General features: G+C 41.4%; 2 protein-coding genes across 2 annotated transcripts in view; both read left to right on the top strand.

Moving 5' to 3' along the window:
* CHEK2 (checkpoint kinase 2) overlaps window positions 1-2,834 on the top strand; it is a 216,846-nt gene extending 214,012 nt beyond the window's left edge. Inside the window, exon 16 of the mRNA XM_033956284.1 lies at window positions 2,753-2,834. The gene's annotated coding sequence lies outside the window, so the exon portion shown is untranslated. The remainder of the gene's footprint in view (window positions 1-2,752) is intronic.
* Window positions 1-16,488, top strand: part of TTC28 (tetratricopeptide repeat domain 28) — a 1,476,681-nt gene that overhangs the window by 55,527 nt on the left and 1,404,666 nt on the right. The window contains exon 2 of the mRNA XM_033956276.1: window positions 2,753-3,031. Within this exon, the coding sequence (XP_033812167.1) occupies window positions 2,753-3,031 (279 nt within the window). The remainder of the gene's footprint in view (window positions 1-2,752; window positions 3,032-16,488) is intronic.

Genomic DNA, 16,488 nt, shown 5'->3' with positions numbered 1-16,488 from the left:
AATGACCCATCATAGAAACATAGAAGATGACGGCAGAAAAGGGCTACAGCCCATCAAGTCTGCTCACTCTGCTTACCCACCCCCTGTCTATGCCCTAATGACCCAATTGCCTGATCTTGACCCTCGTAGGGATCCCACATGGGTATCCCATTTATTCTTAAAGTCTGGCACGCTGTCTGCCTCGATCACCTGCACTGGAAGCTTGTTCCAATGATCAACCACTCTCTCTGTGAAGAAATACTTTCTGGTGTCGCCATGAAATTTTCCGCCCCTGAGTTTGAGCGGGTGCCCTCTTGTGGCCGAGGGTCCCTTGAGAAAGAAAATATCATCTTCCACTTCGACACGTCCCGTGAGGTACTTAAATGTTTCAATCATGTCTCCCTTCTCCCTACGTTCCTCGAGAGTGTAGAGCTGCAATTTGTTCAGTCTCTCTTCATACGAGAGACCCTTGAGCCCCGAGATCATCCTGGTGGCCGTCCGCTGAACCGATTCAATTCTGCGCACATTTTTACTGTAATGTGGCCTCCAGAATTGCACACAGTACTCCAGATGAGGTATCACCATGGCCCTGTGAGACCTCATCTGGAGTACTGTGTGCAATTCTGGAGGCCACATTACAGTAAAGATGTGCGCAGAATTGAATCGGTGTTTAAGATTAGAGACTGAATCGGTGCTTAAGATTAGAGACTGAACCAGCAATCGAAATGAGAAGAAGTCAAAATAGTGTATGATGGTTCGGAGTTTCCAGAGGGTGCAAAAACATTTTTTCTACATACAGATATTGCAAACTGATTTTGTCTTACAAAAAAAAAAGATAGCCTTGCTATTTCAAAATTTGTAGAACGACATGCTTGACTTTTCCCTAAATTGTGGTTATTCCAAAGTTTGATACCCCACCCTTCATAGAGGCATCGGAGGGGTTTATAATAACAGGGAATGTTATTATTCTAGCTCCGTTTATTGTACAGATTGAGAGCTGTTTCTGTCCATCCCGCAGATTGCCAATTAAGAACAGATGGATCAAAATGTTAAGAGAGTATTTCTCATACTCCCCGTGGTGCTTCCAAGCCCATTTTCAAAAGGAAACTCCCTGCAATCTTTTGCTTTTAAAATCCTACAGCAGGAGGGTTTTAAGCACACAGGAAATTCAAAAGGAGATTCCAGCACAATTTCCTGGGCCTGCCTCCAGCACCTCCCAGACAGCATGGGAGGAGTAATTTTCAAAGGGTTTTCTTCCTATGGAAATGTTATACGAGTCTTATTGTCTGTCAGCGCCTTACGTTGGTTAAAGTTAAACCAGCAATTACTAGAACAATAAAAAAAGGAAAAAATTTAACAATTTTCAAATAAATGTCTTTTTAACATTTTCCTAAATAATTATTAAAAGAAAGAAGAGACATGGAAAGATTATTCTAAAACTGAGGAGTGGCCTATTGTAAAATCCTCTTACTGACCTACAAATGCACTCACTCAGCTGCCCCTCACTATCTCTCTTCACTTATCTCCCTTCATTCCCCTGGTGCTTCATTCCTTTCTCTTCACCCACCCATGGTCTTCTCCTGCCTCCGCATCATCTGGTGACTTCAAGGTTTGAAAGATGGTGGTGGGGGCATCATCACAGATGGGTGGGTGGAGGGGGCATCATCACAGATCAATCAGGCATATTGTAAGATTTCCCTTTATATTGGAAGAGTTGACTTTGAGAGAGGGCCTTTTAATATTAAGAGATGAAACGGCCTGCTCTGAAAAGGCCGTGATGAAACAGCTGTGATGAACCGTTCTGTGCTGAAACGGCCGCGCTGAATCGTCCTATTCCCTTCAAAGTAACACTAAGGCCCCTCTTTTGCAAAGGTGTGCTAAGCGTTTTAGCGCGCATGTAGCGCGCGCTAAATCAACACGTGCGCTAACCGCTAACGCGTTCATAGGATAACATGCATTTAGCACGTGACTAGCGCGCACTAATATTTACCGCGCGCTAAAAAGCGTAGCGCACTTTAGTAAAAGAGGGGGTAGAGGGGGAAGCTCTTAACCTGGGCTGATATAAAGATTTGTCATTTTACTGTTAACCCCAGTTATTAGAAACTAGGGGCGCCTTTTTACTAAGCTGCATTAGCGGTTTTAGCACGCGCTGAATTGCCGCATGCGCTAGGCGCTAACGCCACCATTGAGCTGGCGTTAATTTTTGGCGTAGCGCGGTAAAAACGCTAGCACACCTTAGTAAAAGGAGCCTTAGGTCTCGTTGCATAAAATGGGACCTGTGTTAAAATCGCACGAGTCGGTGGTAAACTAGCACATCTTAGTGGGAGTCCGTGTTGATAACTTCCCCTCTAAGCATGTTATCACAGACGCAAAAGCAATTAATTAGAGTTGTGAGCCCAGGAATGGGACTCCTTAGTGTTAATGAATGCCGGAGGGTAGGAATTCAGAGACAGAGGGAACAGTGCAGGTAGAAAGACGAGCCATTCCAGTGTCTCTTGTGTTCTGGGCAAAGCAAATGCCATGCCACATGGAGACGATGTACACAGAAGACCTCTGAGAAAACAATCTTCATGTCTAGTGATGCCAGCTTAAATATAAAAACACTTCAATACCGGGCGCAGTCTTGGATTCAGGTGGTGTGAGGTCTGCTCAGTGTTGGTAGGTTTGAAAAATATACTACAAAAAAAAAAAAACCCCGCAAAAACACCCTGGTATTTTTCTATCAAAGGTTTCACTTTCTTAGTTTGTCGGTGTTTTTCTTTTTCGATAACAGATTTCTGTCTTTGGAGCAAAATCTTTTGGAGAGAGAAGTGTTGACGGAACAATGCTGAGCAAGGCTGAATTCATTGATAAAGTTCGTCGGAGTAACCAGGCGTGCCACGATGGAGACTTCCACACTGCCATCGATCTCTACAACGAGGCACTGGCACTTGACCCTCAGAACTGCATACTGTACAGTAATCGGTCTGCAGCCTTCACGAAAATTCAGCAGTATGAAAAGGCTCTGGATGATGCAATCAAAGCTCGATTGTTGAACCCTAAGTGGCCAAAGGTAGGACTCCATCTCCTTATTTGTGGATCTTTTATTTCTCCAGTAAATGATGTTACATTCTTCTTCTTTTTTTTTTTTTTTTTAAATTAATTTGGGCAATTTTGGAATAATTAAAGTCTGGTCAGATTATGCATTTACTCTGTGGTTTACAACTTGTGGACCGAACAAGACCATCGAGTCCTGGTTTTGTCCATTTTCATGCATTGAATTCTATTCTGATGGTCACATTGATTCCCTTTTGATCAGGGATTCTCAAGCCAGTCCTCGGGACACATCCAGTCAGGTTTTCAGGATGTTCACAATGAATAAGCATGCATTACCCCATTGTATGCAAATTATTTCATGTATATTCTTTATGGGTATCCTGAAAACCTGAATGGCTAGGTGTGTCTTGAGGATTGAATTTAGAACCACTTCTTTAGTTAACGAGAACAACTAAACCAGGGGTATCCAACCTCGGCCTTTGCGTAGTTGAGTTTTCAGGATTTCCCCAATGAATATGCATGAGATCTGTTTGTGTTCAATGGAGGCACTGTATATAGATCTCAGGCATATTTATTGGGGGAAACCCTGAAAACTCAGCTAGGTTGCAGTCCTCAAGGACCAAGACTGGACACTCTTGTACTACACCATCATGGCAATACCCAGGACTGGATCAACTTGTTCAGTTCATCTGGGGTGAGTTAGCAACTCTAATTAATTTTCTTATTGGACGCAGTATCTTTTGCAGAATGTTCATTACAGTGATATGAAGTTTGTGTAGAATAAGTCAAGAAGCTGTTCTGTTTCATTGATCACTCAGGAATGATAAAAGTTGCAAACTTCCATAGTGAGTAGGCCATGTTGATCCAGGATAGACTAAAGGATTTGATACACCTCCTGGCAGGGTGGCCTGTGGATGATAGAATCGTAGACAGAGACTTATTGTGGAGTTGTGAGAATAAAATTGCTTCTTGGTACTTTAAGACTTGCTTTGCATCCTGGTACATTTTATAATATGAGGTCAGATTCTTTGCACACTCTAGATTTGAAGTTCATCTGTGAATGGCTTCAGGTTAGGATAAACAGGTCATCGCTGAGAGCCCTGAGAATGTGTACACACACCCAGATTCTGCATGCTCTTCTGGCTTGTTTATGTTTGGCCAGAGAAAGGAGTCCAAAAGTCCAACCAACAACAACACCCAAAGAAAAAAAAAAAAAGGAAAGCTTCATGCTGGAGTGAGGAGTACACACACCACATCGGATTTTTCTCATCAAATTTGGGCGCATTATTTTAAAGAGCGCAAAGACCCCTGAGGCAGCCAAGAGCCGAAACACTGTCAAGTGTCGGGTCACACGTCTTGTTCAGAATTGACGCAATAAAGTACAAGTTTTTATTCCAGTTCTGAAGGCAGTTTCACCTTTTTTTGGGTGTTGTTGGTGGTTGTTTGTTCGGAGCAGGTTATTTCAGAAGTTCCACCATGCCCCTACCAACATGGCTTGCCCCCTCTTTGTAAGTTGTATCATGTACGGGTTGTGTCGGCTTCTACTCATGATAGGATTTACTGAAACATGCACCAGAGGTGTCTAAACCTTTCCACATAGCTGTAAGTGATGTCATCAACTTTCTCTAGACCAGTGATTCCCAACCCTGTCCTGGAGGAACACCAGGCCAATCGGGTTTTCAGGCTAGCCCTAATGAATATGCATGAGAGAGATTTGCATGTGATGGAAGCGATAGGCATGCAAATTTGCCTCATGCATATTCATTAGGGCTAGCCTGAAAACCCGATTGGCCTGGTGTTCCTCCAGGACAGGGTTGGGAACCACTGCTCTAGATTTCCATTAAATAAATAAATAAAATGGAGTATTGCTTTCAGACTTTAACAGTGAAACTTCTGGAATTTTCTTAGACACGATACCAACAAAAGTTGCTTAGGAAACTCTTTTTTAATGGATTTCCAGTCAACTAGTGCTACACAGTAGAGAATGATATGGGAACAAAATTTGTCCCTGTCCCCGTAGGACCTGTCTCCGTCCTTGCCCTGTCAAGGCAGGCTCCATCTCTGTTCTCCAAGATTTTATGTTACAGGAAGCTTCTCTTGTTGTGTTTGCATGCTAATAAAAGTGATCTTTTGGAAGTGATAGTAGTCTTTCTCATTTGCTGTCTATGTGGGTAGCAGAAAGGCACTTTTAAATAGGTAATCGGAAGGATATAATTAGGCACTTAAATAAAGTAGGAGCAGTGGTTCTCAACATGGTTCTAGCTTGTTGGGTTTACTGGATTCCCATAATGAGAGAGATTTCCATGCACTCCTTCCACTGTCTGCAATCTATCTAATGCATATTCATTAAGGACATCCTGAAAAGCTTACTGGCTGGGTGTGCCACAATCAATATTCATGAGAAAGATTTGCATACAGTCCATCACTGTATGCAAATCTATCTAATGTATATTCATTATGGACATCCTGAAAACCTTACTGGCTGGGTGTGCCATAATCAATATTCATGAGAGAGATTTGCATGCACTCCTTCCACTGTATGCAGATCTATTTCATGCATATTCATTATGGACATCCTGAAAAACTTACTAACTGAGTGTGCCTCAGGGAACTGGGTTGAGAACCTCAGATGTAGATATATCTGCTAAGAATGGCTTACAGCAAAAGCAAACAATACTGCAAGAAAATGTACAGGGTACAGGAATTTATTAAAATGACAAAAATATAAAAACAAAATGCATAAAATGCATCAAAGCAACTGGTCCCAATATCGCCATTCTGGTTTTCTGATATTCTGTGCATTACCAATAGGGACCCCTGACGAAGGAGTGTTTTTTTTTTTTCGAAACACGGACCGTGTCGGGTCTGTCCCACAGGGATATTGGGACCAGTTGCTTTGATGCAGTTTTATGCATTTTGTTTTTATATTTTTGTCATTTTAATAAATTCCTGTACCCTGTACATTTTCTTGCAGTATTGTTTTTGTTTTCTTTTGCTGTCTTTTTACTGCAAGTGTTGTTTTTTTTTTTTTGCTTGTTTTGCTAAGAATGGTTTACCTGAAATTCCTTCCTCCCTAGTCTCTGCATGGCTCTTGTAGATAATTCAAAGAACACAGTCCTGATTTCTTCCAGCTTTGTCCGGTTGGGTTAAGTATTCCATGTCTGAAAAGCCGACACTTTGCTGCCAGCTCACAGTCTCTTATATGTATGTATTTGTCAGTCCTGACTAAAGGATTATATGCTGTAAAGCAAGGATGGGCAAGCTGTGGCCAGTTGGCTGAATACAGCCTGCCACTGAATTTTATGTAGCCCGTGAGAAGAAAGGAAGAAAAACAGAAAATGTCATTTAACTAGAGTTTTTACAATTGTACATAAGTACCGTATTTCGCAAATATTTTCAGTATAGTTACGCTAGCAGTTTGTTTACATTGGTTTGAGTTAAATTTTTACTTATTTATTTATTATGCTCTTGCCATGGTCACGCCCTCTTTTGGGTTGCCCACGATATATTCTGGGCACATAACATTATAGTGCCCAATTGACTAGATCGGGCATCTGTACTCCATGCCCAAATTTGAGTGACCTATATAGAATTGGGGAGGTAGATTTATTTTAGAAAAACCTCAAGGTTCTCCAAGCTTTTTAGGGTGCTTTCAATTAAGACAAAGAATCGAACAGGGGAAACAAAACCACAAATTCAAATACACAAAAACAGAGTGGAATTGTCCTAATCAGAATGATGCGCACAAAAAAAAGTGTCCTTCAACTCATCTGATGGTTCAAATGCCTTTATTCATCCAAAAACTTTAATTCATCCAATGAATTAATGACTCGACATGCGCATGTTTCGGCCAAACCGGCCTGCCTCAGGAGTATTATATATGTATGTTTTTAATTAATCTATCAAACAAAATATTATAAAATTCATATTAAAAAAAATATATATATAATTATTACAAAAACTTATAATAATGACAGCAAAGGAGAATCAAATATATCATAAATTCATAAAATGTATCCCAATCATATAAAAACTAAAATGTTCTCCAAGCTTTTTATGGTGCTTTCAATTAAGACGCCCATTAAAGTCAATTAAACAATTTGATGTTGCGCGTGGAATTTGACTAGGCGCTGCTAGGCATCGACAATGTGGGCGCCATTTATGGAATCTGGCCCAATGTGTCAATACAGTGTGGTGTATGTCTGTTATATGCTTTAAGAATCGTAATGGTGACGGGGAATTCTGAAGAGTGGTGCAACTGTAGTAGACTGAAATAGATCTACAAGTGCTCAATTCTCACTCCAGCCTTTTCACAAGACGATAAGAATAGCCTTCCTGGGCCAGACCAATGGTCCATCAAGCCCAGTAGCCCGTTGTCACGGTGGCCAATCCAGGTCACTAGTACCTGGCCAAAACCCAAAGAATAGCAACATTCCAGCATCTCAAAGAATAGCAAGATTCTGGAACCCCAGTCAGAGCAACATTCCAGAGCTGAGATTATGATGTCATAATGCCTCATTCCACAGTACCTCAGAGCCAACCTCATCAAGTGATGTTACAATGGTTTCATTGTCCTATACTTGGTTCACGTAAGAACATAAGAATAGCCTTAGTGGGTCAGACCAATGGTCCATTTAGCCCAGTAGCCCATCTTCATGGTGGCCAATCCAAGTCACAAGTACCTGGCAAAAGCCAAAATAGTAGCAACATTCCATGCCACTGATCCAGGTCAAGCAGTGGCTTCCCCCATGTCTGTTTCAGTACCAGGCTATGGACTTTTCCTCCAGGAACTTGTCCAAACCTTTTTTTTTTTTTTTTAAACAAGCTTGTTTAACCTCTTTTATCACATCTTCTGGCAATGTGTTACAGAGCTTAATTATTTTCTGAGTTAAAAAATATATCCTCCTTTCAGTTTTAAAAGTATTTTCCTGTAACTTCATCGAGTGTCTCTTAGTCTTTCTAATTTTTGATGGAGTAAAAAATTGATCGACTTGTACCCATTCTATACCATTCAGGATATTGTAGACTTCAATCCTATTTCTCCTCAGCCGTCCCTTTTCCAAGCTGAAGAGCCTTAACCGTTTTAGTCTTTCCTCATACGAGAGGAGTTCCATTCCCTTTACCATCTTGGTCGCTCTTCTTTGAACCTTTTCTAGTGCCACTGTCTTTTTTGAGATAAGGAGACCAGAACTGAATGCAAAACTCCAGGTGAGGTCACACCGTGGAGCGATACAGAGGCATTATAACATTCTTAGTCTTGTTTACCGTCCCTTTTCTAATAATTCCTAGCATCTTGTTTGCTTTTTTGGTTGCCACCGCACATTGGGCGGAAGATTTCAGTGTAGTGTCTACAGTGACATCAGATCTTTTTCTTGGGCACTGAATCCCAAGGTTGGACCCTAGTTGATTTTGTGTGTTACTTTGTAGCACCTCCTTGGATGAGGGAAAGAAAGAAATTTAAAAAAATTCTCATATCGATTTGATTTTGAAATTCTTTGTGTTCAATGTCAGCGTATTTCTCCTGATCTGTGTTAAGTTTAAGTCCCTAAAAACAAATTGTATCATCTCTTAGGATTAAAATGAGATGAATATATATTTATGCCACTGCGTCTTGAGCATACAGATATTTTTGGCTTAAGGACATATGCCCTCACCATTGATAAACTGACCAATCGGTTCAATTTGGCCAAGTCTAACGTGGGAATCTCATCTACATGGGAGATGTGTGTTGACTTTAAAAGTTTGGATTAAAGCCAAGAATACCATAATACTTTGTGTAGCGGTTGGACTTGTAAAACAATTGCACTGCCAGAGCTGCTGTTCTCCAGCTGGCATTCGGCTCCATGCAGCTGCTGTTTTTAAGGCACTCGGCCTTTTCTTCCTTGTTGCATCCTGCTAACAGCAGGATGGATTAGTTCTGGTTTTAAGAAGTACACCGATAGATTTCACGTGCACATGTGGCTGTTGCATGAAGAAAAGTGGATGCACAGAAAAGCACGATTCAATTGAGTGACGAACCAAATAGCACTGATAATTGGGCACTAATAATCGAGTTATCGGCGCTAATCGGAACACAGGTCTTGTACACAGACCTTAAAAATGGGGAAGGGCATGGACGGATTATGAGCATTCTAAGAATTTGTGCACATTATTACAGAATACGCCTGATCTGGGCCTAATTTAAGGGCAGGGATGTATACCAGGTTTAAGCTGGTGTAAAGTTTAACCTTTGCATCTAAAAGTTAGGCATGGACTCCGGCACTGCATGCTATTCTGTAGCTCTTAGCGTTCATTTTATTTACTTATAATTTTTGGTGCCATTAAAAGAATTTGGTCCAAAATATGCTTGCACTAAGGTACGATCACTTACACCAGCCCTCTAGCTGGCATAAATGCACATTTATAGATTTTGTCGAATATGTATATCCTGTTATGCTCTATTACAGGGGTAGGGAACTCCGGTCCTCGAAAGCCATAATCCAGTCGGGTTTTCAGGATTTCCCCAATGAATGTGCATTGAAAGCAGTGCATGCAAATAGATCTCATGCATATTCATTGGAGAAATCCTGAAAACCCGACTGGAATATGGCTCTCGAGGACCGGAGTGCCCTACCCCTGTTCTATTATGTATGTATGTATGTAAACTGAGCTCTTCTGGGAGGGCGGGATATAAATCCAAATAAATAAATAGCACCAATAGCATAAATTGAGACTTGCCCCCTGTTTTACAAAGGTGCGTTAGACGTTTTAGCGCACGCTAACCACTAACGCATCCATACACTAACATGTACATGTTAGCGTTTAGTGCGTGGTTTGCGCACGTAAAAACGCTTAGCGCGCCTTTGTAAAAGGACCCTTAAGTCTTTATTGATGCAATAAAGATTAATCCCCTCTTCTATGAAACTGTGCTAGCGGTTTTTAGCGCAGGGAGCCGCGCTGAATGGCCCGCGCTGCTACCGCCGCTCATAGGAACTCAATGAGCATCGGCAGCGATGCGGGCCATTCAGCGCGGCGCTCTGCGCTAAAAATCGCTAGTGAAGTTTCGTAGAAGAGGGGGGGGGAGGTAAGTCTCAGTTTGTGGAGGCTCTTGAGCCCGGGTTCTCTAAATGGTGTCGGTCATGTGAAGGCGCCCTTTAGAGAATTGCGCCTCCGGAAAAGATTGGCACCGGAAGTGTAGGCCAGGGTTTTGAAGGCCTACGTTTCAGGCGCCTATCTTTACCGTGAGTTGCATCTGCGTAGGCGCTTTATGGCGCCTAACGCCACTTCGGGCATTAGCCACGCCTATAGTGGCATTAGGCACCATAGGTGCCTCCAGAGGTACAATTCCGGCACTGGTAGGTGCTTTTAAATTTGCTGTTGCTTGCCATTTTAAACGGCACCGTATCTAGAATTTCCCTCTTCATGCTTTTTGTTCGATATTTCTTTGGTGCACTTTGACCCTCTCTGTGTTTTCTGGCTGAACATTTCTAGATTTTAGCCAGTCTATGTTAATATATTTTCAATGGATTTACCACTGTAAACATTAATTTCATTGAAAAAGAGCAACACCAACTTTGAACTATTATGGCTTTGGCGGTATATAAGAATAAAATTATTATTATTATATTGCCCACTCTTATATTCTTCTTATCTATTTCACCTGTATTCTAACGTATAGGTGGAGAGGGAGCCTCAGACTGAGTGGCTGCACTGTTAAGTGTATAGCATCAGCTTTGATTAGTCACTCGTAGTTTCAATCATAGGCCACCCGCCCTCATTACATACCCTTATTATATATCATCTTTTTTATCTTTTAATTGTGTATACGGTATCATTGTTTTTATCACTATTTTCCAAATATCATGTTTAAAAACTCTTCAATAAATTATTTATAAAATTTTCTTTATCTGTTTTTGAGGAAGCTACTATCGGTATTTTCTTGCAGCGTATTTATGAATGGGCTTTCAAATTCCTCATGAGATTTTAGCCAGAACATATGTAAATTATAGTCTGTAATTTACACATGCATTTGCAAGATCTGCCCCATGTGCATGCCTACCAGAAACGTACATGCCATCATGGCGTGCACTTTTCTGCTCGTTGGTATTCTATGAGGTCATTTATGTGCATAAAGACCATTTATACACTGCCCAAGGATAGATGTTTTCCAACTAACCATAAATCCTTCCATTTAGATAAACTCAATCGGCCCTCAGAAATGCCACCAGAAGTTCAACAACCTTTCATAACAACTGGCTTTACGCATCCGATCCTCACTGGGTCGTTTTATATTAAATTTTTATATCAAATGAGATGAATATAAGGTGTCATATTTGAGTGTTCTAATACTTAGCTTGGGTGGTGAAGTGGCAAGGGATCAGCACGCCAACATGTTTTACCCTTAAAGGGGTTTCTTCAGGGCACCCCTTTAAGGGTGAAACATGTTGGCGTGCTGATCCCTTGCCACTTCACCACCCAAGCTAAGTATTAGAACACTCAAATATGATACCTTATATTCATCTCATTTGATACAAAAATTTAATATAAAACAACCCAGTGAGGATCGGATGCATAAAGCCAGTTGTTATGAAAGGTTGTTGAACTTCTGGTGGCATTTCTGAGGGCCGATTGAGTTTATCTAAATGGAAGGATTTATGGTTAGTTGGAAAACATCTATCCTTGGGCAGTGATTGTATACTTACCTTCCATTTCAGCAGATTTGATTCACGCCACGTATCAATTTAAAGGCCATTTATATGCATAAGTGACTAGTATGCCACCATTTACATGCATTTCTGATGTCTAAAACTTGGTGGATCCTTGTAGAATTACCCCCAATGTGTACTGTTTGGAATTCCCCAAGGTTCTGATGATATATGATTATGGGCTTAGGTCCTATTGGACTTTGTGTGTTTAAAAAAACCCAACCTGGTTTAGGGAATGGTCTATGCCAGTAGTTCTTAAACCTGGGGGACCCCCAGCCAGTCGGGTTTTCAAGATAATCCCTAGTGAATATGCATGAGTGAGATTTGTCTATAAAGTAGGGAGTAGGCATGCAATGGAAGTGTGAATACAGTTCAAATTTGCATGCATCTGCTTCAAACAAATCTGGGGCCTAGCACCTTCCTACCTGCAAACGCATTTCACTCTACTACACAACCCCACACAAACAATCAGAAACAAAAACATCTTCGCCTATTCTAAAATCACTGGCTGCAAATACAAATCCGTCCTTGACAGAACCTTCATGTTCCAAGCTAACAAACAACAATTCTGGCTGGGAAACTACATAAATAAAACCAGACAGACCTACAACGCATTCCGAAAATCAATCAAAACCGCTCTGTTTGACAAATTCATCACCTAAACAGACCGACCTTCGCTCACCATGCTTTTCCCCCTATAAACTAAACTAAACTAAATCTTGGGTTTATATATTGCATCTTCTCCACAATGTGGAGCTCGGCACGGTTTACAGGAGTTGGGGAAGAACGGAACTCCAATGGAATTATAGAAATAAGTATAAAGAGAGGTTAGGGCTTAGAGTACCAGAGAGGGGAAGAAGGTTATATTTTGGAGAATAGCCAAATTTTCAGATGCTTACGGAATAGTTGAAGGGAACTCAAGTTACGAAGAGGGGAAGTAAGATTATTCCAGAGCTGAGTGATTCTGAAGGGGAGGGAAGACCCTAGTTTACCAACATGGGATATGCCTTTTAAGGAGGGGAAGGATAATTTTAGTTTTTGGGTGGATCTGGAGGAAATTGGATTTGAGGAATTCCAGGATAGTGGAATAAAAGGAGGAAGGATGCCGAAGCAATCTCTCAAGCAACTCCTCTCACTTCCCTCCCCTTACAACCCCTCTTACATTCCCTCCCCTTCAACCCTTTTTCTTCTGTAACATTCCCCTCACGCATTTGTAATTCGCTGAATGTCCAGCCTTCTTTCGATGTGAACCGCCTAGAAGTCGTCTGACTATGGCAGTATAGAAAAATAAAGTTATTATTATAATTATTAAATTTCGCTCAAGCATATTCATTAGAGATATCTTGAAAACCCAACTGACTGGGGGTTCCCCAAAGACAGGTTTAAGAACCACTGGTCTACGCAATTTGCATTTAGCACTTAGCTGCATACTAATGACTGTGGTAATAAATCAAATTAATTATTTTCATCAAACTAGTACATCAGATTAATCCTTTTCACATAATACTTACTCACTAACATCTCACACTATAGCTGTTGCTCTGGCTGTCTTTGCTAAACAAAAAGATGTGAAATCAGATCCTCAGTGATCATCGTCCAGCTGAAGGAGAACTTGATGCTGTTCTTGGAAGGGTGGAGTTTTCTTTCCAGCCCAACTGATCATTAGGGAACTGAGTTGAAAATGTCAAAAAGTACTTCACAAGTTTGGTAGGTCAGTTTCTGTATGACTTGGAAATTGTTTGAAAACTATAAAACAAAATATTTCCTTTTAGAGGAAATTGGTTGAATTTCATTATAGCTTTGATGTTTCAAGTGTTGTTAGAAGTAGTACTGTTTTTTTTTTTTTTTTTTTAAATAATGCAGACTGGATAGAGCACTGCTATGCAGAAATAAGATACACAGAATTTATGCTTGGGCTAAAACTTTTGAGAACTAGGAACATTGCCACACAGGGTCAGGTCAGTGGTTTATCTAATCCAATATCCTGCTTCCAGCAGTGGCCAATCCAGGTCACAGATACCTGGCAGAACCCCAAAGAATAGCAAGATTCCAGAATCTCAAGGAGTAACAAGATTCTGGAACCCCAAAGAGTAGCAAGATTCCATACTTCCAGTCTTAGGGTTAAGTAGTGGCTTTCCCCATGTCTGCCTTAAAAGCTTAGGGATTGTTTTCTGTCCAGATCTATTTTAAACCCAGATATCCTGCTATTATCATATCCTCTGGCAACGAGTTCCAAAGGTAAACTATTCATTGAGTGAAAAAAATATTTTCTCTTATTTTGTTTTCAAAGTATTACCATGTAACTTCATTGAGTATCCCTTGATCTTTGTACTTTTTGGAAAGAATAAAAAAAAAAATCAATTCACGTTTATCCATTCTACTCCACTCAGGATTTTGTAAACCTCTGTTATATTCCCTCCTAAAGCAGTTTCTTCTCCAAGTTGAAGAGCCCTAACATCTTAGGTCTTTTCTTAATCTCCATAATCATTGTGGTTGCCCTTCTCTGAACCTTTCCTAATTCTGCTATATCTTTTTTGAGATACATAGATCAGAAATGCACACAGTACTCAAGGTGAAGTTCTACCATGGAGTGATATAGAGGCATTATATTGATCTTTGTCTTATTTTCCATCCCTTTCCTATTGATTCCTAAGATGCAGTTTGCTTTTTTGGTTTCTACCACACACTGAGCATGTATTGTCAATGATGACACTTAGAACTTTTCCTTGGGTGGTAACTCCCGTTGTAGAACTTTGCAACAAGTGGCTATTATTTGGATTATTCTTCCCAATGTGCATCACTTTGCAGTTGTCCACATCAAATTTCATCTGCCATTTGGATGCCCAGTCTTTCAATCTCCTTTTTTTCCTCCTCCCAAAGTCTGATCCTAGTATTCTTCCCACCTTTTTCACCTCCTTGAGGCCCCTCTTGCATCCCTTTCCATCCGTCCCACTGTTCCCTCACCACCATCACATCCAATATTTCTCCCTCTCATCTCTCTCTTCCCCATGCATCTCTACCTCGCTCCTCTCCCACCACCATGCCAATAATTCTCTCTCCCTTCCTATGCCCAACAGTTCTCCTCTTTCTTCATTGCCCCATGTGTATCATCTCTTTCCCTCTCACTCAGACACTCATTCCCAACAATTCTCACTTTCTATTACCGTATCTCTTTCCCTCACTCTCTCCCTCCAGTCTATGTCCCAAGTTCATGCTTACTCCCTCCCTCCTTCCTTCTTTCCATCCTTTGACCGAAGTTTGTTCTCCCTCCCTTTCTTCTGTGTTCCAATGCACCTCCTTTCTCTCATGTCCCAGTGTGCTCCTCTTCATCCTTCCCTCTCTCTAATTTGTGTCCCAAGTTAATGCCTTCCTCCTATGAGTGTTTACCTGTTCTGACTGACTCCCTCCTCCCAGTCATACTTTTCTTCACAAAGCCATGGCCACAATTCCTACTCACAGCCCGCGGCTGACCCAGAAGCCTAGAGGGAAGAAGAAGGAGGGAGCGGGCCAGAATCCGGGGACTTCCTATACTGTAAATTAAAAAAAAAATTTCTGTGCAGTCTGATTTGGCACGGCCCGGTACTGGTGGTTGGGGACACCTGCCTTAGATTGTGAATTCGCTTGGGATAGGAAAATATCTGCTGTATTTCTATGCAACCTGCCTTTTGAGCTACTACTGAAAAAAGGTGAGCTAAATCTCAGCCAGAAATGTTATATGACTTGGCAATGATAAAAGAAAAAAAAAGATTTGACTCCGTAGCCCAATCATAGGAATTAATTAGGTGCTCTTCTTTTGTCACTTGAAACTTAAATTTTGGCGATTCATTTGGGATCAAATAAATAGAATACTGGAAGTTCCATTGGCATTTACGTATGACGTGGTGCTGTTTGGTATGTTATTGAGGGCCAAGAGTCCAATAACTCCATTTCCTTAGCAATAGCAGCAGATGAATCCAGAGACCAATGGGATAGCACACATCTACCAGCAGGCGGAGATAGAGAACTGATTGACAGGTGGTCCTATTGGCTGGCACTCCTCCTGTATCTTCAGTATTCTCTATCTCCCAGCAGGTGATGGTCGCTATTCAACTAGCTCCTGGAATCTGGCTGTGACTGGGCCTTAATTTTCTCCTGTTGAGATCTTCTCTTCAGTGAGACAGGGGTGTCCGGCTGAACGGTGCTGGCTTTAGAGGTTACACTTGGTGCCCCCCCCATGTCCCTGCCTCACCCTCCCTCCGATGATAGAGGGTCTGCCTTAGTCCCTATTTTTTCTTCTTTCCCTTCCCCCCCAAAAAAAGGGACTCAGCTACATTTTTGCCCTGCTAGTGCTGAGCAGCCGGCGTTTCCTGGCATCTACCGGCCCTGTTCATTGGGTTTCTGCTCTGTTGGTGATGAACAAACGGCATTTGCCGGCATCAACTGGCACTTTCATACAGCTTGTGGATCTTTTGGCGGTTGCTGTATGCAATGCGGGCTCGACGTCACGTGAGTACAGCTGTTGTTATTTTGTGTTCTGAACTCTGGGGTTTCGGTTGGGCAGACCTGAGGTTTAGTCATTCGGGGGTGCATGTGTGTTTTTTGGAGGGCTCCAGTTTGGTCATTTGCAAGCTGTTGAGACTACTTCTCATCATGACGGGAGTTGCCATACAGCTTATTTTGAAAAATTGGGACAGGTTAACTTTAGTTTTTGGTGGGAATCCTTGTGCCAAACTTATAAATTTGAACGTATGAGTGCAATACAATTGGGACATTATAAGAAATTCAAGGAGGTTTGGGACCCGTTGACAAA

The sequence above is a fragment of the Geotrypetes seraphini genome, chromosome 8 (assembly GCF_902459505.1).
Source record: "Geotrypetes seraphini chromosome 8, aGeoSer1.1, whole genome shotgun sequence".
NCBI classification, from domain to species: Eukaryota; Metazoa; Chordata; class Amphibia; order Gymnophiona; family Dermophiidae; genus Geotrypetes; species Geotrypetes seraphini.
Note: the sequence above shows the minus strand (reverse complement) of the source record. Positions and strands in the feature narration are given on the sequence as shown.